General features: G+C 43.5%; 1 protein-coding gene across 1 annotated transcript in view; it reads right to left on the bottom strand.

Moving 5' to 3' along the window:
• The window catches only part of ATXN7 (ataxin 7), a 100,136-nt gene that overhangs the window by 65,236 nt on the left and 6,925 nt on the right, over positions 1 to 27,975 (bottom strand). The window contains exons 3-4 of the mRNA XM_029917888.1: positions 27,799 to 27,973; positions 27,494 to 27,562 (exon numbers count right to left, since the gene is read on the bottom strand). Coding sequence (XP_029773748.1) covers positions 27,494 to 27,562; positions 27,799 to 27,973 — 244 coding nt within the window. The remainder of the gene's footprint in view (positions 1 to 27,493; positions 27,563 to 27,798; positions 27,974 to 27,975) is intronic.

Below are 27,975 nucleotides of genomic sequence, written 5' to 3'. Positions count from 1 at the left end.
AAAATCACACTTTTGGGCACCTAGGTGGTTCAGTCAGTTAAGCATCTGACTTCGGCTCAGGTCATGATCTCACTGCTCATGGGTTTGAGCCCTGTGTCGGGCTCTGTGCTGACAACTCAGAGCCTGGAGCCTGCTTCAAATTCTGTGTCTCCCTCTCTCTCTGCCACTCCCCACTCACACTCTCTCTCAAAAATGAATAAATTAAAAAAAAATTTTTTTTTAAATCATACTTGGTACTTGTATGATTTCAGTCCCTTCACATTTACCAAGGCTTATTTTATTACAATCCAACATATGATTGTGGAGAATATTCCACGTACATTTAAGCAAAATGTATATTCTGCTGTTGTTGGTTAGTCTAGTTAATGTTTTTTAGTTCTTCTATATACCCTTGTTGATTTTCTGCCTAGTTGTTGCATCTATTCTTGCAAGGGAGTTATTAAACTCTGTATTAAACTATTAAACTCTAAAACTATTATTTTTTAATTGTCCATTTCTCCTTTTGGTGTTAGTTTTGTTTTTTGCTTCGTGTATTTTGAAGCTGTTGCTAGGTTCATGTGTCTTTACACTGGTTACTTCTTCCTGCTTGATTGACTCATTCATGATTATAGTATGTCTTTATCTCTAATGACATTTTTTTCAAGTCTACTTTGATATTTGTATAGACAGTCTAATTCTCTTTCCCTCCCTCCCTCCCTTCCCTTCTTCCTTTTTCTTTTTCTCTCTCAATAATCTCTACACCCAATGTAGGACTAGAACAACACTAAGATCAAGAACCACATGAGCTTCTGAGTCAGCCAGGTGTCCCTGGTCTAGTTCTCTTGTGACTACTGTTTGAGTTTTCCATAACTTCCAACACATTTCTGACTTTGGATTTGAAGTATGACTCCTGTTAACAGCATATTGTTAGATGATTTTTTAAAATCATTCTGCCAATTTCTTCCTGTTTATTAGCACTCAGTCTATTTACATTTAATATAATTACTGGTAAGGTAAGATTTAGGTTTGTGGTTTTGCTATTTGTTTTCTGTATGTATTGTGTCTTTTGTTGTTGTTGTTCACTTATTACTACCTCCTTTGTTGTTAAGGTGATACAGTCTAATAAACTATAGAGTGCAAGTGAGGGAGGGGCAAAGAGAGAGGGAGAGAGAGAATTCCAAACAGGCTCAGTGCTGTCAGTGCAGAGCCTGACCCACAGCTCTATCTCATGAACCGTGAGATCATGACCTGGGCCAAAATTAAGAGTTATACGCTTAACCCACTCAGCCACCCAGGTGTCCCATTCCTTTTTCACCTTTTCCCCCCAAGTTATTTTCTTAGTTGTTATCCTCGGAATTACAATTAACAACTTCAAACAACCCAGTCTGAATAAAACCAACTTAATTTTAATATATAAAAGAGCTTGGTTTTGACACAACTCTAATTTGTGCTTCCCCTCCCCCCACTATGTGGGCCACACTTTGCTGTTTCTTTGCCATTCTTGTAATTTTTTGGTGACAACAGGATATTTTAAATAGTGTAATGTGGCAACTCTGGAAATCATACCCACCTGTCCTTGTTTGTTAAGCGATTTACCCAATCTAATTGTTTAAAGCCTATATTCTGTTTATGTGTGGTTAGGTTAAAAGTTTGCGTGTGGTTGGCTAATTATTAGGCAGTGATTTCCTGAAATATCTAGAAGCTGTGTCTCCCAACCCTTGCTGAGTGGCTCTACGTGTGTGTTGGAGCATGCCTTCAATGTCTAGCAAGCAGTTTACAACTCTGCTTTAGCCTTCACTTCCGTTTGCTTAGAGCCTCAAGGTCAGCCAAAGGTAAGAAATTAGGGCTTTCTCAGGTCCCCCAATTGACATCTTTTCCCCAGTGCTTCCCTTTTAGTTTCATGGTCAGACTGTTGTTAGCCTCAACTGGTATCACCACTTCAGATCATTGTAATGTTCAATAGTTGCCACAATTTTCTTTCTTTCTTTCTTTCTTTTTTTTTTTTTCCAAATAAACATCCTAGGAAAAGGACACATAGTAAACTCTGAGTCAGTGTGTGTAAAGCCAAGTTCTGAGAACGGAACTTTTTAGGGAGTTACCAGGCAGTTGATAGAGTGACAAATACTTGGGAATAGGACTTTGGGGGAGCTGCAAACCCCCTCTGTCCCTGCTGGTGGCTTCGAGGCTGCCAGTTTTCATAGCTGCCATAGTGGCAGAGCAGTTGGTTTTCAAAGTTACTGTAGAGCTGGTGGGGGTTTTGCAACAGGGTGAGTTAAAACCTCCCAGAGTTTGCTGCAGTTACAGAGATTCAGCCTTCTTTCAGAATGCTGAAAAAGTTAATTTTGACAGTTTGTGACAGTGGTCTCACTGCTTTTAGGGAGGAGATTTCCAGAGGTCCTTACTCTGCCATTTGGAAGTGCTTCCTTCAGGTATCTTCACGGAGGATAGTATCATCAGACTGTTTATTAGTGTTTTCAAAATTGCTCAGCCGGCAGTGCAGAGAAGGGAGGTTCCTGGTTCAAAAGCAGAAGGGAGAAGAGCAGACAGGCACTGTTTGCAACAGTACAGGTGAGATATCTGGAGTGGTTTGGACATGGGGGTGGCAGTGTGACGGCACAGGTATGACTCAGAGACACTGAGAAGGAACTAATGGCACAACTTGGTAATGGCCTGGATACAAGAGTGATGCAGAGAATGACACCAAGCCTCCGGTCCTGCAGAACAGGATGGATGGGTGGTACCAGTCTCTGAAAAGGAATCTGGAAGAATGGCAGGTCTGAGAATGAGGAGCATACACTTGGGACGCTGAAATCTAGGTGCCTCTGAGACTTCCAAGATACCAAAGAAGCCTTCATCCTAAAGACTCCCTACCTTTAGAGAAATCCTTTAGAAATCAAGTCCTAAAACACATTGTTTCCTCCATATGGAAAAAACAAAAACAACAGGCAAAGAATACTGATTTTCAATAATTCGAAGTCACCCAGGAATTTAAAATATGGTTCCAAGAATGAGGAGAACCAGGCATAAATGCCTAAAACTACTTACTGCTTCCACTTACATGAATTAGAGCTTTCCCCAAAGGCAGCTTTATTTAAAGAGAAATTACAATAAGAAATAAAGATAAATCTTCCCTGTGTCTATAAAGATGCTGTTACCCTCAAACGCATGTCAATTTAATGTTCTCATTGATGCCTGCAAAAATGGCTTAAATCAATCAGATTCATTCATGCCTCCACTCATTCCGTGAATACTAGATGCTTCCTGGTTGACAGCACTTGGTCTGACCTAGGAGAGAGCTGGGTCAGACTAGATCACTGAAGTGCAAATTGTTCTTTTGGTCCTAATGCTGACTTTTCTGAATACCACCTATTTTTAGTTCTACATAATCATTTCTGGTTGTTCTCCCTTTGTGCAAGAAACTCACTTGTCCAACTACTGTCTCAGGTGGATATGGAGAAGGGAGAGACTTGTAAGGAACACTAAGGGGAGAAAGAAAGCGGAGTGTTGACTTCTGGTTAATTACTTCTACTCCTAATCTCTCCTAATGTTACAAAGGCTTCTTCTGTTTAAACAGATTAGGTATAGTTTATTACTACTGGGAAATATTTAAGTATTCCAAGTTTGTTTTGACTGTTTGTTCATTTCTGTTTCAAAAACTCGGAGTTAATGGGCAATACTTCCATGAGAAAACTTCACTCATTCTCTTATCTCCGTTTTACTTCTTCAGACTGTGTAGTTTCACTCCTTGTCCTTCCAGGGCAAGCCGGAATGAGGTACTCAAACCTCAGTTAAGCTCAACTGTACGCACAGGCACACACCTGAACAAGGTACTCAAAGCTCAGTTAGCACAATGATGCGCAAACAGATGTGGCTAGCAGATAACACCCTGCACAGCCACAATTCACAGCGATGTCTCAAGTAAAACACCCATTTCTCCTCAGCTGTCTGAGTGCTCATCAAGTAAAATGTCAGACAAATGTTTAAAACACAATGGAATAAAAACAGCCACCAGGTCAAACATTTATTAGGCATTCACTGGGCCAGACAGTGTGCTAAGTACTACAAGCTTTACTACTAGCTTTACGTTGTTTAATCCTCAAAATAACCCTGTGGTATAGGTACTATTATTAGCCCAAGCTTACAAATGAGGAAACGGACGTGGAATGATTACTTAACTCACCCAAGACTACACAGCAGGCAAGAGGTGGGGCTGGGGGTAAAGGTCAAATCTAGCTGACTCCGGATCCTAGTCCCTAACCAGCATGTAAGGACATGTCACAGGTCACGGAGCTCCTCCATTCCCTCCTTCAACAATATTTACTAAGGGTCCCACTAGGTCATTTCTGGGGAAGGGTAAACAAGAAATACAAAGATTCAACCCTTACAGAATTGACACAGCTTCTGACATTATGAAATTTGTTTACTTTAAGACACTTGTGTGGGCAAAGCTATTCACATACATTATACACAGTAGGTAAAATTCACCATTGGCTTAATAAATCCCAATTGCCTTGAATTATGGCATACAAAAATTACACTGGAAATGATTTCAGTGGACGGGGGTGGGATCTAAGTACGTCCCACTGAAGAACCAAGCATTCAGCTATGCTCTTAAAAGACTAACATAACTATCCACACTTTCTCCCCTCATTTAACACATAACAAAGCACTTGAGGCAACAGGGAAGAAGAACGTTATGTACTAATAAATGGAAACTAACAAAGTAATAAGGCTTTTCACTCCAGTAAGCCTTTGGTCTATTTTAGTTAACATATTTCTGTCCTCCCTCGTTTCAGAAACACAGCCGACACGCTGCCTTATTTACGTCTGTGCTTATCGGTAATGACATGGCCATATCTCTGCAAACAGTTGGTTAATTAATTTGTACCCCTATCTTCTGGCAGCCTGCCTATGCAACCAAACAGCAAGAAAAATTACACCATGCTAAAGTGGGAACATTTTCACTCTTCTTTTTGAGATTTCTTATCGTGGGGCTTGTTGCCTTTCTTTAAATGGGTCTGAGTTGTAGAAAGCTTGCAAATCAGATTAAAGTCATTAGAAGACTACAATGTTTCCATTCTTCACTATAGTATGGATATGCAATCAGCAAGAAAAGGGACAGACTGAAAAGTGACCGAGTCAAAGGCAAAAACATGGGCTGAGTATAATTATGAAGAAAAATCAAGCTCTGTTCCAGGAAAGACCTTCATCTTTCATTATATTATAATCACAGATTAATCTATCAATACATATTTACCTAGAACCTACCATAGGCAATCCCCTATTTTCTGACACAAAACCATATGTGAAAAAGTCAAACAAGAGGTTATTGGGATCCTATACTCAACAAAAATCACAGAACTTCTCATTAGAGATCACCTTTGAAACAGTCTCCAGGGATACAGGTCTAGAAGTTCAAGGTAAACACAACAGTCCCGTAAGCCCAGATTAAGCCCACCAAACATTAATTGATGTTATAGCTTTCTACATGCCTAATGATTTTCATCTGTCTTGACTTTTAACAGTGGATTTCCATTTTAAGGGAGGAATTGGTTGGTTAGTTTCTTATGTCAGTTGAAATCATCCTTGAAAATTTCTCAGACGCTGTGTGGAGGCCAACCAGTAAATCCCACACAGCCAGTTGTGTCATTGATGTTAGAACAGATGGCTGTTCCTACCAAATGAAATAGTTGGCTTATATTTAGGGGCTTTACAGTACAAAAAAATCCATGTAATTCAATGCCAGAAGCACAGGACAAAAAGATGCACGCTGAGATGCTTGTGGGAATGGAGTCCAAATAAAGGAAAAACAATCAATATTTGATTAGTGTTTGTGTGCTTTTATTATGCTCATAATACTCTTCCAAGATGCTGAAAATACACCTGTGATCAAAATCCTACCCTCCTCAAACTTACATCTTAGTTGATCCACACCTCCCCTTTCAAGCTCATTTCAGGGCAATATGCACTCAATGACTGCTGAAATTAGCCACGCTGGTTTTTCTCTTTTGTGCCCTCCTACATATGGTATAACGTGCAGAAGTTACAAGCACATACGACGCAACCCTCCTGTAAAAGTTTGAGACCTCTCTCTTACCGGCAGTGTCAGAAAACTAGTAATGTACTGTATACTCTTTCTCGTGAGCAAAATGCAGTAAAACAGTCAAAGAGCCACTCATACATACTGCTGAAAGGGCAAAATGAGGACTATGTAAGAAAATGCTGCTGATACCAACATCATGTGAGAGGCTGCACGGTTTTTTGTCCTGAGCTGTGTGAAGGTCCAAAACCATAAGAAAAGCAGCGTAAGGGCATCAACACAGAACAGTGAAAAGTGCAGGCTGTTCAAATGTTTGAGATTGTATGTTTGTAGCATTGTGCTGAGTACGGGGAAAAAACTAGCCTGGCAAAACAGCCTGTGCCCATAAAGAGCTTCCAATCCAGGTGCAAAGCCAAGACATTCACAGAAACGCCACATTCCCTCATTTCAAAGCTGCTACCAAGTGTGTGTCAATGTCAGTCTTTGAGGAAGATTAAAATAATGCACCTTTCAACTTTATAATCCACTCTGATTTCAGAAATATTAAAAAGGACAAGAGGCATCTTGGAATCAAGGATATACAGTAACAGTTACTCTGGCACTTCTCAGGAGCAGCTGTGCTCCATCGGTGAAACTCAGGCAAAGGAAGAGGGTACTCCTCTTGGTTAGTCACCCAAAAGAATTTAGTTAATGCAATGCCACAAGAATCTCAGTAGGGAATCTCCTCCATAATAGGATTTCTTTTATTTATTTTTGAGAGAGAGAGGAAGCAGGAGCAGGAGGGGGAAAGGGTGGAGAGAGAGGGATACAGAAAATCACAAGCAGGCTCCACAATGTCAGCACAAAGCCCATTGTGGGGCTCGAATTCATGAAACATGAGATCATGAAATCAACAGGTGACGCTTAGCCGACTGAGCCACCCAGGCGCCCCCGTATGATTTCTAAGGAGCGCGCGAGTGATCTTTCAACAGCATAACACCAGCAACAGCATTCATCTATCTATCCACCCAAACGATGATTCACAATGAAGAACATTCCTTTATGCCAGGAACTGAGTGAGGGGCTTCCTACTATTAAAGAGTGGTTCTCAATTGGGGGCAATTTTGTCCCTAAAGGTATGCTGCCAATGTTTGGATATGTTTTTGGCTGTCACATCTGGAGCAGATGGTGCTACTGGCACCTAGCGTAGAGACCAGAGAGGCTACCAAATATCCTACAATGCACAGGACATTCTCCCACAACAAAGAGCTATCTGGCCCCAAATGTCATTAACAGTGAGGGTAAGGAACCCCTCCATTAATTACAACACCCTCAAAACCCCTATGGGGGAAACTCTACTCTAACCCATGCCCACTTGGGAGGAAACTGAGGCTAAGAGGTATTAAATAATTTGCCCAAGGTCAGTGGGGAAGTGATGGAGCAGGGAATGTAACCCAGCAAATGTGAGGCGCCGTGCAAAAAGCATTAACACTCTGCAAATCTCTTGGTGTGATTACAGGAACCCAGAGAGGAAGTATTTAAAAAAAACTGAGTCATCAGGATGTCACACTCCTCATTTCACCCTCTTCCTCAGTTACCATCCCAAAGTATTCCCTTTCTGCCTCTCACAGAGGCCTCCCCCCTCATCCCATCTTGATCTCTAGAAGGATGACTGTCTGACTTCTGATCTCTCTATCCATCGTTCCAAGAGTGGCTACCATCAACATAAACGAAAACATCCCCTGCCCCCAAGGACCCAGAGAAATGGGCAATTCAATTCTTCCCGCGAATTCTCTTCCCAGAAGTGAGAGATTCGCACATGATGCGCGGAGAGGCCAGGTGCAATCATGACCTCCAAGTCAGCAGGGGTGAGGAGGCTGTGGGAGGAGGGAGAGGCTGCCAGCTGGCCGGCAGAGGAGAGAGGACGGGACACACAGGGTGGGTTCCACACTTCCCCAGCTCCTAGAGGAACGGGTCTTTGGCTTCCCAGTACAAATGCGGTATTGGCCATTCGCTGCAAAGGAGTAAGGGCAAGGGATGATTCTGAAAGGAAGGATGCATATCCATAGCTTTTCAAGTGCAGAATCTGTGACTCCATCACCCAACTTCCAATTACCCTTTATTTTGTTTTTAAAAAAGAGGGTTCTATCTTAAAATAAATATGATACAAACTAACAACAACTAGCCACTTGTTCCAATAAGTATCTCCGAGGTATCAATTTCATTATTCCTTCAGCAGGAGCTATTACCCACCCTCCCCAGAAGGATTATCTAACAAAATACTCTGCAAAGGTTTATTTATACCCAACCAAGAATACCATTTTATCAGGAGGGAAAACAAGGGAGATTACCACAGTCACAGGGAAATTATATTGCCTCCTTAAAAAATAAACATTAAAAAAAAGTAGCTGAGAGAACAGTCACTTACCAGTCTGTCCCCAATTCAACCCCAAACCCCGTTATGAGAGGTACAGTTCAGTCCTCATAGACTCTCTTGAGGGAGGTAGAAAACAGCTTTTTCCTTTGAGACTGTGGAGGCTGGGGCTTACAGAGTAGATGAAGAAAGTCAACGATAAGCTGCCAAAAATGGTACCCCAGATTTGGTGTGGATTAAGGAGGGTATCTCCAGGTACTGGGTCATTCTCAGATGAAGCGAAGCATTGTAACCAGGAAGCATAAAGTGAATTCTTCCTTTAACAACAACACTTTGAAGGTTAGACTGCATTTTCAATTATAGGGTTCTACGTTTCTACAGGATAGAAGACTGCAATTTCAACAGCCCAGAACTTGGGAGTAGGAAATCAGGGGGAAAAGCTGACCCTGCCAGTTCCTTAAGGAGACGCAGACTCTGAGAGAAAGGAACTGTGCTCCCAGGCATCAGTGTACTTTTCTGTCATCTCAATGGACCTCTGACACCAGAAAAGCCTTTCTGGAAGGCGCTTTGGCATTATTCATTTAAATATACCTTCCATGTGTCTACTCATTTACAAAACCAGCAAATAAAAATTTCACTAGTGCTAAGAAGCTTGTAAAAGTACTTTAACTGTACCACTGTCGATAAAAGCAGCAAAACTACCACAAACCTAAATATCCATCCATTGAGGTCGAGTTTGAAACAACCACAGTATATTCATATTACAAACTACCATGCAGTAGTTAAAGAAAAAGGCAGAGCTCTATGCAATGACTTGGGAAGCTGTCCTTACGGCTGAACACAAAAAGCATGCTGCAGACATAGAGCTGCACCAGAGGCCCAAAAAAGGCTGCCTGGAAGAACTAAGGTCAAAGCTGGGACCTGAAAGGAAGGTTAATTTTCTGTCATGTTTTTTTTGTGGGGGGGAGGGGGTAGGAATAGAGGAAAGAAGGGAGCAGGGAAGGGAAGGGTGTCTGGGGTAAGGGGATAGTGACTCTACATGCAGGGACAGACACACATAACCCAAAGGGAAAAGCTAAGGAGCTGAGAGGCTATGGTGGCCTCGGGCAAACAGAACTTTGTCCATCAGCCACATTAAGTAATTTTACCTTCCCCCCAAGGGCAATGGGAATCCATGAAGCCAGTTAAGCAATAATAAACATTATTCAATGTGACTTTCACAAAGATTACCCTGGCTGCCACCTCAGGTCCTAAAGGCTGTCCCTTATTTGCCCTGAATTTAGTAACAGGGTCGTTTCAAAATGTCAGGAGGGACTGAGCTTTTTATCTACCTGTCTATTGGAAATGATGCCCATCTACCAGGCACCACCATGACAAAAACTGGGTATCTTCTTGGGCTGGCCAACTTAGGGTTCTTAATGTTTAATGCAGCCAGAATACTATTATGCTTCTAATGAAAATTACAGAAAAAAGTACTGCTGTGAAAACATTAAACAAAAGATTTAGAAAGTGAATTGGAGATTTTTAAATTATCTAGAACATGGACCCAAAAAACCTACTTTAACTACAACTAAAATCATAGTGGAGACTTGCTACAAGCTCACAAAAAGTCTTTGGGTATTTTTATTGGTGGTGCCAAACCCTATTGGGTTTCAAAAGGCTCCTGAGTATCTGCTCAGGAGCATATTGTCTCTTTAGAAAATTGGACTTAGGCAAACACAGTATTTTGCATATTCGATGAAGGGGTTCGAGGGCCTCCCCTTGCTCAAATAAACCCAGGTTAAGAGCCACTTGTTTCGAAGCCCTTGTGGTAGTTCTTCACAGTCTACTTCCACTTCTGCACTTAAAGGACTCCCTTTCCTGACAGAGGTGTGTCACAGTCACAACTTACATAGGTCACCGACATCAGGACAGGAGCTAGGAAACATTGAAAGGGAGCAGGAGTTCATGTGAACTCTTCCTAAGTAAGAGTAGAGGGGCTGGGGGCAATTTAAAAAGGGTTTGGGTGTACAAAGGACACCTCCTAACCCTGAAAAAAACAGCATGAAAACCAAACAACAACAACAACAACAACAACAAAAGACGGCAATGATGTACCTTTTTTCCTAAGAGAAGGCAAGAGGCTGTAAGGGGAACACTGATTCGTCCCTCAGTGGCCTCAGAGGCCAAAGATTTGGCTTGTTTTCTGCAGGAAGAGCAAGTCCACGAACACCTCTCTGTCGTAGGGGCTCTTCCCTGATACCTTAGTCAAGGCCAGGCACCCTATATGCACAGACTCCACACACGGGTGTCTACAACTAGTGCTCGCAAACCCTGGATCAGAACGAAGTTACAATTCTGAGTAATTAAGCTCCATAAATCCACTTTTGGGAGGGGTGCGGGGAGGGGGGAGGGAGTGCTCACAAGTAAGTATGAGGATCAGCAGTAGAAACAAGTTGGAACTTCCACTATACACTCCATTGACTCCAGCTTTAAGGGCTGACCTCTTCTCGACCCCTCTGTTTCATTTTAATCCCTTAGTGATTATTTGAAAGGGACAGCTCGGCTCCGCTCTCCCATGTCCCATACGGTACTCTTGCGGCCATATTTAACAAAATCAGTGCACACGCTCTCAGTTTGTTTCAACAGAAGTAGGGACCTGCTCAGAGTCTTAAACATTGGTACAAAAATCCTTAAGCAATAGGGGTACGTGAGAAGCCACCTCAAATTTTACACTGTGAGATTTGCAAACCATCAGGTGGCTGTTCTACCCTGGCTCCTCTCTTCATTTGACAGTGCCCAGATATAGACATAATTATGGCCAAGGCCTTCCAGGGACTGGTGGACGGGCTGTGCGCAAAAGGATCTTATTACGAGATATTTTCATCAGGCAAATAAGAACTTGAGTGATGATGCCAAACCAACCACTTGCAAGACATATTCCCTACTCTCTCCCTAATTACCTTTTCATAAAACTGACAGCACTGAACATTTCTTGGGGATTTGGGAATAAAAATAAAAACTTATCTTTTTAAATGGAAGAAAAAGCTGCCTCTTAACAGGGGCTGCTCAATTCTACTGAAATCAAACATTGAAGTCTGACCTCTCAAAGTAATCAGCTATTTGAAAACCATTAAAACATACATGAGGATCTATTTTTCCTATAGAAAGAAAGGGGAGAGAGAGAGAGAGAGAGAGAGAGAGAGAGAGAGAGAGAGAGAGAGAGAAAGAAATAGAGTAAAAGAAAGAAAAACTATGTCCAGTGTAGTCATAACCATTCCAAAACTGTAGATTGCTGTCAAAGGCTACAGAGCAGGCACTCCCTACTTCTCAATCACCTCTGCACTGACAATAGGCAGTGTGACCCCAATGGGTGCAGAGCAAAGGCACAACGCTGGGGCTGGCTCTGCGGCCAGCAAGGGGAGACCGGCTGGGCCTTCAAGAACCCCTCCCCCTCCCCCCACATGCCTGTGCCAGTCGTGCTGCATGCAGGCAAGAGCACAGTAATGTGACAAGACCAAAGCAGACGAAATAGTTGATGGAAAGTTTGGTTGTTGTTGTAACCTACTTCTCTTTGGGGAAGCACGACCAACAAGACCAGCAGAAATGAGAAAAGAAGAAGAGAGATCCATCAATCAACTCAGCTACTTAATAACAACCAGAAGATGGTTTGGTGAATAAGGTTCTAAAATTTAGTGAGTCTAAATTTTGAAAGAAAGACTCCTGGAGAATCTCTCAATCTACAGGTATCTTTGTGCATTATTATAAAAGATTGTATTAGCTGTGTTTATTTATCTGCCCAAATAAAGACACTGTCCTGGGGAATTTGGGAGGCTCAGTCGGTGAAGCATCTGACTTCAGCTCAGGTCAGGTTCTCACATTTCATGGGTTCAGGTCCCACACTGGGCTCTCAGTTCATGATCTCACAGTTCGTGGGTTTGAGCCCCACATTGGTGCAGAGCCCACTTCGAATCTTCTCTCTTTCTGCCCCTCCCCATTCATGTTCTCTCTCAAAAATAAACATTAAAAAAAAATACTGTCCTAAAAGCTTAGTATGCATAGTATGCATGCCACTTCCCTGTTATATTAAGAAATATCTAAAATTATTTTTTCCCATCTCAATTAACAAAACTATTAGGATTTACTTTCAGAGAGTTAACCATTTCTCCACTATGCATTTTAGAAATTATATTTACTATGGATTTTATTTTATTAATTTTTTTAAAGTTTATTTATTTTCAAGAAAGAGACAGAGACAGAGCATGGAGTGGGGGAGGAGCGGAGAGTGAGGGAGACACAGAATCCAAAGCTAAGCTGCCAGCACAGAGCGTGACGCCGGGCTCGAACTCACGAACTGTGAGATCATGACCTGAGCCAAAGTTGGACGCTTAACCGACTGAGTCACCCAGGCGACCTTACTATGGATTTTAAACAAATACCTGCATGGCCTAATAGACACATAGACAGACAGACAGACAGACAGATACACACACACTCTACCCCACCATCCCCAACATTCCAAAGTTCTCAGACAGTACACCCATTCTCCCACCAGAACTTCACTGCTGCTGCCAGTCCCTATAACACCAACCAAACCACTTCCTTGACTTTAAATAGCTCTCTGGAGGGTACACAGATACCTTGTCTACCAATAAATTAAAGCCAATTCCTAGTGTCTCCTCATAATGGACTGTTCAACAAGCAGAAATTAGTCACTGCTAAAAACAGCACATCAGGGAAACATCTGGCTTTGGAGTCAGCCAGACCAAAAATCCCAGCTGTGCCACTTACAAGCTATGTGGTTTGGGGCAAGTCAATTTTCCTGAGCCTCAGTTTTTTTCATCCTTAAAATGGGGATAACATAAGTACCTGCTTTGCAGTACTCTGCAAAGAGTAAGTGAGGCCATCCATGCGTGCTGCCCGCAGGTAGAAGTGGTCAAATGAGAGCCACTGCTATTACTCACTACAAGGTACTGGCTAAGATGCTTAATTTTTCAAATTCTAAAGTTCTTCTTTTTAAATTAAAAAAAAAATTTAATGTTTATTTTTGAGAGCAGAGACAGACCATGATCAGGGGAGGGGGCAGAAAGAAAGGGAGACACAGAATCTGAAAAAGGCTCCAGGCTCTGAGCTGTCAGCACAGAGCCCAATGCAAAGCTTGAACTTATGAAGCTCGAGATCATGACCTGAGGTGAGGTCAGGTGCTTAACTGAATCACCCAAGTGCCCCTAAAATTCCTTTTTTCAAAAAAAAATATAGATTTTGAAGTTTATTTATTTTGAAAGAGAGAATGTGAGCAGGGGAGGAGGGGCAGAGAGAGAGGGAGAGAGAGAATCCCAAGTAGGTTCTGCACTGTCAGCCCAGAGCCTGACACTGGGCTCAAACTCATGAACCATGAGATCATGACCTGAGCTGAAATCAAGAGTTGGAAACTTAACTGACTGAGCTACCTAGGTGCCCCCCTCCCACTTCTTCTTAAAGGCATTTTCCCACTGTTAAGTAAAGCACATATAACTATCACGATATAGTAACTCTTAAATGCCATTAATTGAAATCCTGTATTTAAGGAGCTGGTTTATTTCAGAATTACCAGTGAGGAAAATAAAGATCTTTGTGAAATTTCTACACTTAGGCAACACTTGATGAATACTAATGCTTACCAACTTGAGTAATCTATCTGGATGGTTTGGTTTTGAAACTATAAAAAAATTAGTTGTTTTATTTGTTACCCTTGCATAACTACCTCTTCAATGAGAAGACTATGATTCATGGAGAGACTGTAAACTCACACAACAGATTATTTTCAGCAACAGCCAACAGCTTTTAGGAAAACATCTACCAAACACACAAGATCTTTTAAGGAAACAGCCACTGCAGCTGCCAGTGAACAATGGAAAGCTCCTCGGACATGCGGCTAAGTAAGATAAGAATAAGACAAAGCGCAGTACGTAAAATCTACAGTAAACTCCACGTCTGTCCCTAGTACAGTGGTTCATCACAGGAGACAGAAAAAGGCCTAGAAACAGGAAGAAAGGGAAGGAAGAAAATAAATTTCCTATTTAGAGGCTGAAAAAAGCACAGAGTTTATCTTGGGAAAGAAACCCCCAATGATGTAATAGAGGGATTCATGCACACTGTCATGGATTCCTACAAAACCAGTTATTCCAAAACCAAAACCATTTCTCTCTTCACAGCATGTGTTAACCAAAAAGAGGGTGCTAGAACACTGGAAGCAAAGATGAACAAGGGTCTACCAAGCTTCATAACCAATAAGGGAATGAAATGGTATTGCAGTGAACACCACCCACCCCACCCCCCAACAAGAGGCCAAAGAATATGATGAGCAGGTGGTCTACACTGTCTTCCCCTCCAGGAAGATAGCACGCTGGCAAATGTAGCCATGTGAAAATTTGTCATGATAATTCCTTGTACCCAGGATTTAGAACCCAAATCTAACAGTAATGTCACATTTTAGCAAAAGAGAGAGCTTGCTTTGCATCACCACAAGACACTAATGGATGGTTCTTGCTACGGGCTCCAAAGGGATCGTGACCTGGAGGACTTCGTTTAGATGGTGACCCCTAAGCTAAGGAAGGTGTGGGGCCAGAAGGAGAAGCAGTAGCCCCGGCACAGGAACAGCATAGGCATAGAAGTGGGGAAGAGCCCAGGGCGTGCGAAGAAGTGGAAGGAGGCAAACAGGCCTGAGGCCCTGGAGGCAAAGGGGAAAGTGGAAGGTGAGGAGGTTGAACAGCCTGGCAGAAGCCACAGCAGCAGGGCCCAGAGGCCACAGTAAAAGGATTTGAATTTTCACTGGGCTACAAAGCCCTGTGGCCACTGCCTCTCCCCCAACCTCCCCCCCACCCACCCAGCCCTCAGTGTGTGACTTCTGCACTCCTACTCCGATTCCCCAGCCACCTGGGCCCCCTGCCTTTCTGTCAACTCCCTGCGACCCTCTCACATCAGGGCCTTTGGGGCTGCTGTTCCTTCGGCCTGAAGCTCATCCACAACCCCCAGATGGCTCATGCCTTCACAGGCTCCAAGCCTTGGTTCAGAAAACTCTCACCCTATTTTTTTTTAATGTTTTATTTATTTTTGATAGAGAGAGAGACAGAGCATGAGAGGGGGAGAGGCAGAGAGAGAAGGAGACACAGAACCAGAAGCAGGCTCCAGGCTCCAAGCTAGCTGTAAGCACAGAGCCTGACGCGGGGCTCGAACCCACGAACGTGAGATCTGACCTGAGCCGAAGCCGGAGACTTAACCGACTGAGCCACCCAGGCGCCCCACTCTCACCCTATTTTAAACTGTACCCTTCCACACTTGATCTTTCTCCAGGACACTCATCACCACCTAACATGTGTATGTTCCAATTGTGGTGGTGGTGGTGGTTACCTGTCTCCTTCACTAGAATAGAAACTCTATGAGGGTAGTTCTGGAACCTCTGTTTTTTTCTGAAAATGAGAACAGTATCTAGCACAAAGCAGGCGCTTAGTAAATACAGGCTGCCTAAATGAACAAACACCAACAAAAAGAAACCATTCAAGGGTTTTACCAGAGAAACAATCCACTTCAGACTTTTTACTGGTTTTTTTTTTCCAATTTATTTTTTGAGAGACAGAGAGCACGAGCAGGGGAGGATCAGAAAGAGAGGGAAATACAGAATCGGAAGCAGGCTCCAGGCTCTGAGCTAGCTGTCAGCACAGAGCCCGATGCGGGGCTTGAATCCACAAACTGTGAGATCATGACCTGAGCGGGACGCCAGACGCTTAACCGACTAAGCCACCCAGGTGCCCCAATCAACTTTAGACTTTAAAATTGTATTTTAAAACCTCACTTCCTCAGTTTCTTGGTACCTAAACACTTGAGGATTTCACATGAAGGAGTCAGAGGCAGGCTCCATGCCTCGCTGGCCTCCAACTTCTACTCTGGCCCCCGCCAGTTCAATCTGCACAGAGCTACCATGCTGGTCTCTGGAGGTCCACCCCCTGGGGTGACCCGTCTCCTGCTGCAGCTCCACGTGCCACCTTCCAGGGCTCACCTCCCAGGCTGCAGCCAAGTTCCAGCTCCTTTGCAGAGATGTCCCCGCCTCAAGTTGCTCCCACACCAGACTGGTTAATTCCTCCTTCAAGGCTTAACAATAGCACCAACTCTCCCTTTTCATCTCCTCCAGGAAGCCTTCCTGAACTAACCCCCATGTTCCCACCAACTCACCCTTTTCTCCATGCCAAGTGACTGAGATTCCTGATCATTCTGGGCTTAGCTTCTCACCATCCGAGGCCTCGCAGGCCTTGCTAGGAAGTTTGGATTTCTTCTAAGTGCACTGGGAAGCCTCCAGAGGATACAGAACTACCAGTTTACTTGGTGATCCACCCTCCTCCATCCCATCTAGATACTCTGAATAACTGGCAGACAAAAGTCTTCCTAGCCACTCCCAGCTAACTGATGATCTCCTAACTTCTCTCTTACATCACAGGAAAGAACTACTTTCGTTATGCTTCCCCAATTCCACGTCTCTACCTGCAACTGAATCTATAGGCTCTTCCTCTCAGAACGCCAAAATAAAGTCTCATTCTATCCAAAGCTAACCAGTCTACCTAGGCACTGATCCCATCCCCTTTTCTCATCTCAGAGTATCATCCTTGTAATTACCTACTTTCTCACATGCAATCAATTACTTTGCACTCCAGAATATTTCCAGTGGCAGACAAACATGCCCTAATATTATCCAGAATAAATAAAATGGAATAAAATAACCCTTCCCTATTCCCCTTTATCCATACTTCTGTCCGGCTCCTGCCACAGCTCTCCATTCTCTTCCAGAGCAAAACCCTTTGGATCTGCCCACATCTGTCCTCTCCACTTCCTCAGTGCTGGTCCTCGCAGCCCTTCGCTCCCAGCCTCCCCCCAGCCCCTCCTCCACTGAGGCATTTGCCTCTCCATCTCCTGATTAAGGTCATTAACCTCCACACTGCCAAAACCAAAGATCAGTTACCTGGCCTCACTTTACCTCACACAGCATCTGACACAGGCAATCACTCCTCACTATAAGTATTTCTGCTCTTGAATTCTATGCCAACCACACTCACCTGGATTCCCGCCCTCCCCTACTAGAGATTCCTCCCTCCTTCTGGAGCTTCCTCCTCATCCCTGCCACCTCAAGGAGGATTGCTGGCCATCTTCTATCCTCTGTTGACACTAACACCTTGGAGGAGTTCACCCTGTCCCACAGCCTCCCATGTTCTCTGTACACAAGTGACAAGGATGCTCACAATGCCGCTAGCCCAGGCTGCTCCACCAGGCTTGGCTGTATATTCCATCGCTGCATGCGACGGCTAAGTACCTCCCGCACACTGTGGCCTAAACCTGAGCCCCCTGACCAAGTCTCCACTCTCTCCACCACTCCTCACCACTCGGCTGCTAATCCTTATCTTTCTCCCTCACCAACATCCAATTCTTCACGAAATGTCAAACCCACCTCCAAACCATCCCCTGGGCCGGACACCCTACCACTGCCATCACCACCTCTCACCTAGCTGCCTGGTCACCACACCACTCAAAACAGCATACAAGAGCTGATGGTTTCCACACCTCACCAATCAGGCCCTTCCCCTGCAGTAGGCTCCCATTAACGCTTAGGATAGACCCCAATCCTAACCTTGGCCTTTGTGATCTGACCTTCATAAGCCTCATTTTCCTCCACTCTTCTCCCAGAGCCTCTCTCAGAGGCTCTGTAAGTGGTTTTGCCACCTGCATGGAATGTTCCTGCCCCCATTCCAGATGATCCAGTGACCACTTCTTTCACACCATTTAGATCTTGGCTCCAAGGCTAAATTCTAAGAAAAGCCTTCCTTGGTCATGTTAGCTAGAACCTGCCCCCACCTCCCCCAACATCATTAGCTGACTTCACAGCAATCTGTGTCCTTGAAAAACGTTTGTGTATTTGCTGTGTCTCCCTTTGGCAGAGGGGCAGGGGCTCCTTCTGACTTGTGTCACTCTATCCCCAGCACCCATCAGAGAACCTGGCACTTAGTGGGTAACTCCACAAATATCTGCTGCCCGACTGCCTGACTGGGGGTTAGGGCTGTGCCTTCCTACCTTGTTTGCAGCTGTACCCTCAGGCTCCAGGCCAGCAAAAGCCACAGATAAAGGGGCTACCAAATGTCTGTGGGAGAAAAGCTAAATGAACAAAGGCAAAACAGCCAGAGGATTCTCCGGGCAGGAATCATGCTGGACCAAATACTCTGGGGTCTGCCAAAAGACAAGGTCTGGACCTTGTCAGGAAATAAAACGACCAGGCTAGCAGGTCTGAGTCCTGCCAGAAGTGTCCAAAACAGTAACATGGCTGTCCTTGATCAAGTAGGAATCGCCCTAAATCCAAATCCTGTAACTGAAGATTTAAAATTGACTAAGGGCATTGGGGTGGCTCAGTCGGTAAAACGTCCATCCCGACTTTGGCTCAGGTGATGGTCTCAAGGCTTTAAGTTCAAGCCCCGTGTCAGGCTCTGTGCTGACAGCTCAGATCCTGGAGCCTGCTGCTCCTGATAGTGTGTCCCTCTCTGGCTCTGCCCCTCCCCCGCTTGTGCTCACTCACGCTCTCTCTCTCTCTCTCTCTCTCTCAAGAATAAAACATTAAAAATAAATAAATTGGCTAGCATGGGATTACAAAGAATGACGGTTTTCATGTTCCATATTTCATTAGTAAAATCTTTACGATGAATATGTATTAACTTCTATCATAGTGATGATTTTTTTTCCCATTAACCTGCCCATACAGTTTCCAAATAGAACAAGGTAACTGAAATGAAGAACTGCTTCCAGTTAGAATGGAAATTTCCAAGAATTGACAAGGCAATTTTCTAAATTCCCTGACCAGGCAGAAAACCCCTGTGACTACTACCCCCCCACCCCCACACACCATCTTATAAATAGGAGCCTCAGTTATTCCATCCCTTTCACAATTTAGTGAAGAGGACTTAGTCTACTGGCTACAATTTACCTTTCTTGCTCAGAAAAAGAGGTTTGTAGAACATTCTAAGCAGCTATTCTAAAAGACCAACTTCAGGCTCCCAGAAGAGGAGCAGCACCACTCTGCACAAGCAGGAGAGAGTAAATGACCACACCGGCTTCTCTCTGCAAGTCAAAAAGCGAGAGGTCTAAAGGAGGAAACAAGAAATGTCAATTCCCACTTCTCATTTTCACTGGAGGCTACGACAACTTGAAACTTGGGTTCATTTCCTACTCTCTGCCCTCCAAGCATGCTGAGGTTTCCTTTCACCACCAACATACTGCCTGCTGAAGGAGACCGGCCTTCCCCCTTCCTGCTGCTCCTCGGACAGTCCTGCAGGAGCATGCTCAGGATGCTGCGTTTTCATTACTGATAAAATTAATAGAATCGCACTTAACACGTATTGAACAGTCACTCTGTAACTGTACAAAGTGCTGAAACCGCACTACATCACTCAATCCTCCCAACCACTACGGGGAACTACCACTATTCCCATTTTACAGCCTGTCAAAGGTATGTGATTGTCCTCAAGTAACTCACCAGCCACAGCTGAGATCTGAGCCTTGGTCTGTTTAACTCCAGAATCAGTAGTTCCCACCACTGCCTCGAAAGCTGTCCTTTTTAAACCTACCACATGGAACCCCTTTCCTGCCTAACTCCTAAGAATAGCACACAGAAGCAAGGGTGCATGATAGACACTTTAGGAAGCAGATTTAAAGCAGTGCTTCTCTAATCCAAAATACAAAATGATCTCCAATAAGTCCACAAAGAAATGAGAAAAATAAGGATAATGTATTGTGTCTTTCTTAAACTTTCTTCAAATAAAAAAAAAAAAACCAAAAGCGTCCTTTATTCCAAAACAATGGCACTCGTACTTCTTATAATGGTGAGAACTATATGTGTTAATTATATATGTATTTCAAAATGCTAGTAACCCTATCATTGGCCCCCAATTTATTTAGGAAACTTTCTGGTATGAAATATAAAAGCCTGGAACCACTGGTTAAAAGCATTCTTTTTTTTCCCCCTACTGCATTACTGAAGTTCAAGATTGTGGAAAACATCAGTATAACCTGAGAGGGAAATAGTCTGTTTTAAAAGGTGGATGTAACTGATAATAACCCATGATTTTTGCCTGCCATAAGCTTTCACAGAACAGAAAATGCATTTAATGTTAGCAGGGTCTTTATTACAAAGGGGAACAAGAACACTTAATATAGTTTTATGTTGAGGGCCTGAAATGCAAAAATCATTCTTTTCCTTCTTTTGCTCATTTGTAATAATCCCTGCTGTACAAGATGAATATAAATGTAATCCTCTGCCTTTCTCTCAAAAGTACAGTAACTCCAACTGTTAAGTCTACTAACAGGCTTCTTTTACTCCTTGGAACTTCAATCAAAAAATACTTTAATAATCAGAGGGGCACATTTATTTAAAAAACTGCCATAAACTTTGAATATCAACGTGATTAAAAGCAATCTTGCACTGTGCACTGAAATGCTATTTAAATAGTAAAATTTCACTTCTTTTTTAAAGGATTTTTTTCTAATGGCACAAATCCCAGATGATTGTGTTTTCTATCTGCTACAACCTTAGCTTTCATTTCATCTTTTTTTTTTTTAAGCCAATTACTTCTAATGCAAACCGCATACACTTCCCCTCCCCACCCAAGAAAAGACTTTTATAAAAGAACTGCCAAACACAACATATAGACTGCTGTAAGGAACAGCAAGGAAAAGGCTCTGGTATCTTTAGAATAAATGTGGGGGGGGGGGCAGGAAAGTTCAGTCTTTCCAGCTGAGGATAAGAAAGCAAAGGTCGCAGCAACCTGCTCAAGCTCATGGAGAGCAGGCAAGGGCTGAGCAAGGCAGTGGGTCAAGCACGTGGGCTGTGGGGCTGGGCAGATCTGGGTTAGTGTCTCTTCCAAGCATCGTGATCTTACGGAGGTACCTCATTTCTCCGAGCCTCAGTTTCCTCATCTGTATAAGGGGGAAATGGGAATGCCACGATCCCAGGAGTGCTGACAAGATTACAGAAGGTAAAACGTGTGCCGGCACAGAACGACTGCTCTCAACCAAACCTGAGCTGTCCTCATGGATAGTGGTATATTGCGACAAGTGGCACTGAGAAAGCAGGATACCCTTATAAGAAATGAGGCCACAGAACATGTAGGTCACACTCTGTAACGATGCATAAATTTCTCCCAAAGTTAGAGTACACAAGAAACAAAACTCTAACTTGGGTGATGGGGAACCCCACCCTGCCACACATAACACGCACGGTCTCTGTTAACAACAAAGCCTTGAGGGGTGAGAACTTCAGCATGCATTGAGTCACGTGTTACACTCTTCAGCAAGTACAAAATCTTACAAGTGTGAGATACAAGGATGCTGTATACCCCCTTCATCAATCAAAATGCAGACCTGGTTCCTGGTGAAGCTGTCTTCTAATCCCCAATGTGACCTCCATCGGGGCTTCAGCTTCTCTAAGCAAAATGCAAGGGCAGAAACTGAAGAATCTGAGTCAGGTACCCTTTTGAAAACCCCAGGAAAGTTTGCTTCTTTCTCCAGTGCAACTTAACAGAAGCCAAGCACCATCCTCACAGTTTAAGGCTCTTGAAAGCTGAGACAATGACAGCTCTGTTGATGCTCTGTATTTGAACTGCCCTGAAACAGACACATACCCTAGAGAAGTGGCAGCGAATGACAAAGCGGGACAAGGACGGCATCTTTTTTACACAAAACCTCACATACATTCTTACATCTTCCTTCTGATCCAACATGTTTTCTTCAATACTGGATAACTTTTAGTTTAAGAATAATGAATTTTACTATCTTCAAGATGCTCTTTCAAAACATAAAGTTTGAGGAGTACCAGAATCATTCTGCAGAATGACTTTCCCTTCACTAACCAAAAAACCCATTAGAACAAGAATTGGCAAACTTTCTCCATCAAGAACCAAACAGTAAACCGTGGGCTTGGTGGACTGAACGGCTGTGGTCGCACCTACTCCACTCTGCTGTTCCTTGTATGGAGAAAGACACCTGGACCATCAGTAAATGAATGGCTGTGGCGATGTTCTCGTGAAACTTAACTATGGACTCCAATGTCCGAATCTCATATTTTTTCACAGATCATGAAATAATCATTTTCTTTGGAGTTTTTACTTCAGTGATTCAACAATGTAGAAACCATTCTTAGCTAGGCTGCAGGCGGAATTCGGTCCACAGGCTGTCATCTGCATTAAGAGAGCTATGGAACCAGAACTAAGAGGAAGAACCGCTGCTCTGTGGGAGTGTGTCTCCAGGTCTCCAGGGGCTCTTTCACTCCGGAGTTTACACACTTCAGAGAGTTTCATACATAACTGTCAGACAACTGCCCGTTTTCACTGCAGCCCTAGCTCTCATCCACGAAGCACCAAGGGTGGGTCACCTGCAACAGAATCACCTTAGTGCTCCTTAGAAGTGTATGCAGATGATTCTGATACAGTGAACTTGGATCTCACGGATTCCTGTCTAAGGATCAGTTTCCATCTCCGCTTGAGATGTAGGCAGAATGCAAACACTGCCACCTGCAGAACCCTCACACGTCTATGGAAGAGACCAGAAAAGGCAGCCTGGCTTGCCTCAAAAGAAGGTACAGCACATATAAAGGCTCCATTCTGCAGGAGACAAGTTGAAGTCCATGTGAGCAGAAAAAAAGAAAACCAAAAGAAATGATATGCTGTCTGGGACATGCTTCAAAATAATTCAGTGTGGGGAGTGGGGTAGAGATGCAACAAGACTGGGCCATGACTCACTAGCTGTTTAATATGTACAAGGAGGCTCATTACAAGTTTTTCTCTACCTTTTGTAGATTTCAAATCAAAAGAAAAGTTGGGGGTGGGGAATCATGAAAGAAACCCTACAGAAAAACAGAAAACGTTCTTCACTTCAGGAAGAGGGTTTTATGCTTGTAATGCAGTTACTTTAACAGTAATTCACACAGATACCTATTTGTTTTCAGTTAACCGACTAGGACCATTTTCTCTCCTTGGCAAGAAAAATTTAGTATTGATATGTTGACTCAGGCTATGTTGATTGAGGCTACCCACCTCCCTAGTCGGTCTTTTATTTTCATTTCTTTCAATCTAGCTGCTTATAGATGCCAACCAACCTCTTCTCCATCTTGTCCTAGGCTCAATTATGTCATTGTTATTATGACAGGGAAATCACCTGTCATCAAGTGTGGATATCACTCTGCATTGCCATCCTACTCCCTTGCCTAAATATCACGGATAAGAGAGGCGGTGTCCTGTCTGCACTTTCTGGTAAGTGTAAACGGAGTGCTAAACTCAGGACAAAGCAACAGGAAGTGCTGAAAGACAGCCTCTGGCCTTCCCCAGGGCCATAAAGCATCCCTCCCACAGAATAGGAACCTTTGGGGGAAGAGGGCTCGGGAGTCACAGTGGAAAACTGGGTCATTTGACCCCTTCATCCTTGAGAGGCTCAGTTCAATCTTTCTAAGCAGCCCAATTAATACATTTTTGGCAGCAAATATTTACTGAGCGCAAACAGTGCCGAAGATGAATATGCCTCCATCAACAATGCTCCTGTCCTCTGGGAGCTGACATTCTAACGAAAGAGCCACCACATATTATATACTTTCAAACGGTGACAGAGTAAGTTTTTTTTTTTTTATCTTTCAAGTAATCGAGGCACTTAAACGTTTTCATTTTTTAAGGCTCCCTATATGTTCAGGCACTAATATGGAAACTTTAATCAGTTACTCATACCAGTTAATTTCACCTAAAAATAATTTTGTTAGAGGTATAATTTCACAAGTTACCTTTGGAAAAAAAGGTAATCTGTCTTCAAGTTTAATCATTTGAAAAAAGCCGAAATGTATTTTCCATCTTTTTCCACTCAGATCAACTGTGTTATGAACTAGTGTTACAAATTACAAAAAACAAAAAGCAATACAAATGTGAGGATGCAAATGGAAATGCAAATGGAAAATAGGCTGACCTCTAAAAGACAACTGAAATTTTATCCTAACATTTGCCTACCTGTGCTAATTAGGAAGAAAAGGCTTGATATATTAGCTAACCCACAACTAATCTCATTTCCGTCTAAATCAATAGTTCTAACCTCTCCTCCAGCATTAACCTTTGGGCAGTTGTGCCATGAGGGAACTGGCCAAACTAAGCTACAAGCTAAAAAAAAAAAAAAAGACAAAAATCATGGCTTACCGGTTTTGAATATTGGGGGTCGAGATATACGAAAGATCTTTGAGAATTCAAGAGAAGCTGTAGGTATTACTACAAAGTAAAAATACAAGGGTGCCTGGGTGGCTCAGTCAGTTAAGTGTCCAACTTCAGTGCAGGTGGTCATGATCTCACAGTTCATGAGTTTGAGCCCCACATTGGGCTCTGTGGTGATAGCTCAGAGCCTGGAGCCTGTTTTGGATTCTGCATCTCCTTCCCCTGGACCTCCACCTCTCCATGGCTCTGTCTCTCTCTCTCAAAAATAAGCATTAAAAAAAAAAAAACTTAAAAAAAAAACAAAGTAGACATACATTGCTTAGCCTACAATTTCAGGGAATCTATGACTGCCCTACAATCCACTTAAGCCCCAGATTATAACCCCCTGACCTAAATACTGAATTCAGAAATCAAGTCTAAGATTATCAGCAGTGTAAGGGGTTCAAAGAATTATTATGTATGGAGTCATTTTCATATGTTATCTTATTTAATTTCCACTCCTACAACCTTGGGAAGCAGGTATCATCATCTCCTTTTACAAAGAGGGAAAAGCCAGATTCTGAGGTAAAAACAAGTATAAGGTTAAAAAACTTGCTCTCACACCCAGTCTTTTAACCCCTAAGTCCACAATCATAAACTGGATGAGAACTCAACAAGTCTGGTCCATATTCCTAGATGCCTTCCAGGATGGGCAGTTTCTGATTCTTAGTGTTTCAATCATGGGATCAATTTATCTACATTTAACCTCCTTGCCAAGAGGAATTAGGAAAGATTTAGTTCCACAACACCTTTTCTTGGTAGGAGATAATTTTAACTGAAGACAAACGGTAACTGTCTAATAATTTTTGATAATTTTAAAATGTATTTTCATCTTGTAAGCAGCCCAACATGAGCTGTCTGTTAGACAAACAAAGCCTCCTGCAGAGTGCTGAACATCCTCATGACTGAATCTTGCAAATGTTTAGAAAATCCATAAAATCACATACGAATCAAGAATTGACTTAATTTGACAAGAATTTAAAACTTCAGTCTCTACTCAAATCAGCCAGACAGAAGTTCAGCCATCCTGGCCCCTTCGGCATCCTCTGAATGGGTGGAACAGCTTTTATAAAATAGCACCGCTAATAATCACTAATAGTACGACAGGTCAGAAGTATACACAAGCAAATTTATGACCCCTTTTTGCCTCAAGAAGGTAGTTAAAAGGTCTTAGATCCTCATGGTAAATAGAACCTGTTGATGAATATGTCCCAGCAGAAAATAATAAATACAGCAAAAACTGGGTTCTAGCCACTAAATTTGGTTGGGTCTCAGTCTAGACCAAGTTGCCCAGTGAAACGCTAATACACTTACTCATCCTCTATTGGGGAATTACCAATAATTAGCACGCTGTTTTCACACAGATTTAGAAACTCTTTATGGGACATATATCCACACCCAAAGAATAAAAACTAAGAACAGGAGTGGGTCAGGTCCTCTAATGCTCTACTCCAACTGCTTCCTATGAGAGTTGCCACCTAGTGATTTTAATTTTTTAAGCCCAGGCGGACTGCCAACTCAACACTAAAACCGGACTAACAACTGATTTTTCCTATTGCAACATCGCCAGCAAGTCCTGTGCTTTCCCCCTCTTTCCTTTGCTCTCAAACAGCGATTCTCATTTTCAAAATCAACTAATTTGCTCTATAATCTGTTCCAATTGGAAGCTCTCACTGAGCTGCCACTGGTATTACTCTTCTTCTCAGTGCCAACAGGCCAACAAGAGGCCAGTTCAAAAAACCAAAACAACAAACGTGGAAAGAAAGAGAGGCTCTAAAAACAACAAGTAAATATGGAAACAGAGTAACAGTGGGCCAACTCTGGATTTTAAAACATTCAGCTCCCCAAAGTTCTACCTATTTGTGGGCCCTGGACAGTAACTATGCCATAATAAATGGCTACATATTAGCAATAAAATTGCATTAGGGAATATAAACTTAGAATTTTGGATACCAAACCTCGTGTAAGGCCTTGTCCTTACTACCACTAAAAGAACAACTTCAAGTGAACCTAAAGTTCATTGGCCTCCAGAAGTCCTCTCTGACTGCAGTGTGTGCAAGCCTGGCACAGGCATTAGGTAGCAAAGTTGACTATTCAAAGAAAAATAAAAAAGTCTGACGGTCTCTACATACCTGACCTTTCACTTCATTTGGAGATACACCTTTAGCTACAAATATTTCTCTATGTATCGGTTATATTAAAAACTGACCAATAATTAGACACTGGTTTCACTACTATGGACACTAAAGGCTTGTTTTGCGGTATGAAATTCTGGCCTTTTCCGAACCGTGACCTTGGCAACACACACACACACTCTGACCAACTGCTCCTCAATTGTGATGATCCTTCTGCAGCATCCTAAACTTTGCAGCTTAAATCTCACAGAAATAGGCTGCACAGCTAAACTGTTATCTTTTCTAAAGTTTGAAATCAATTGATTGCCAGACAAAAATTTCTGGTGGCAAGATTTCCTTCCCAGAGCCGCCTAAAGCACTGGTAGAAATTCTTTCCAAAGCGAATAATTCCCGTCTCTACTTGTGTTTTTCACTAAGAGGGTCAGACCAGAAGGGATCTGGGTTCAACTCACTGCCCATCCCCAAAGCTTATCACAGAGCAACGCAGCTCAGGCTGCACTAAACCAGGCGGCCACCAAAGGGTTCGGGGGAGGCTCCCCATTACAGGAAGACCCAGAAGCTAGATTTTCCAATCATTCCTGTCTCCCCATTCTTCCTCCTCAAGCAGCAGCATCCTCGCTGAGGGTAAGGCGTGGGTAAGGTGGGATAAAGCTCCCCACCCTAATACAGCTGGCGAGGAAACTTCCTCAGGGCTTGCAGAAACTCCAAGGGGGGCTGGACTCACCTTCGCGACAGAGCCCCATGACTTCGCGGTTTTTCCCAAACTCCTTGAAACTTTCGTCCAATTCCGTCCCTAGGAGATACACACACACAGGAGGAGGGGAGAGGCAGATCAGTGGCCGGGAGTGTGACGCACGCTCACGCACCGCAAGGAACAGCTGCGGGCACCTCCGCGTACCCCAATGGTGCGATAGCATCTCTGACCCCCGAGGGGGCGGGTCACAGGGTGGGGGGAGGGGAGGAGGGTCAGAGGATGCGGGACGGAGTGGGGGTCGGGGGACTTAGGAAGAGGAGGGCGTGGACACTCACCGTCCTTCCCAGGAAGTTTGGAAGCCTCGACCCACAGATTCCACGACTGTCCCAGCATCGCTTCTGGACTGGGCAGGGGCCTGCGCTCCCCGACGGTCGCCATTGCGGCGGCGGCCGATGTGGAGGCGGCGCCCGGGCCGCCGTCCTCCGGCCGGAGGCGCCGCGGCGGCGGCTGCT

The sequence above is a fragment of the Suricata suricatta genome, chromosome 12, assembly GCF_006229205.1.
Source record: "Suricata suricatta isolate VVHF042 chromosome 12, meerkat_22Aug2017_6uvM2_HiC, whole genome shotgun sequence".
Classification (NCBI taxonomy): Eukaryota; Metazoa; Chordata; class Mammalia; order Carnivora; family Herpestidae; genus Suricata; species Suricata suricatta.
Note: the sequence above shows the minus strand (reverse complement) of the source record. Positions and strands in the feature narration are given on the sequence as shown.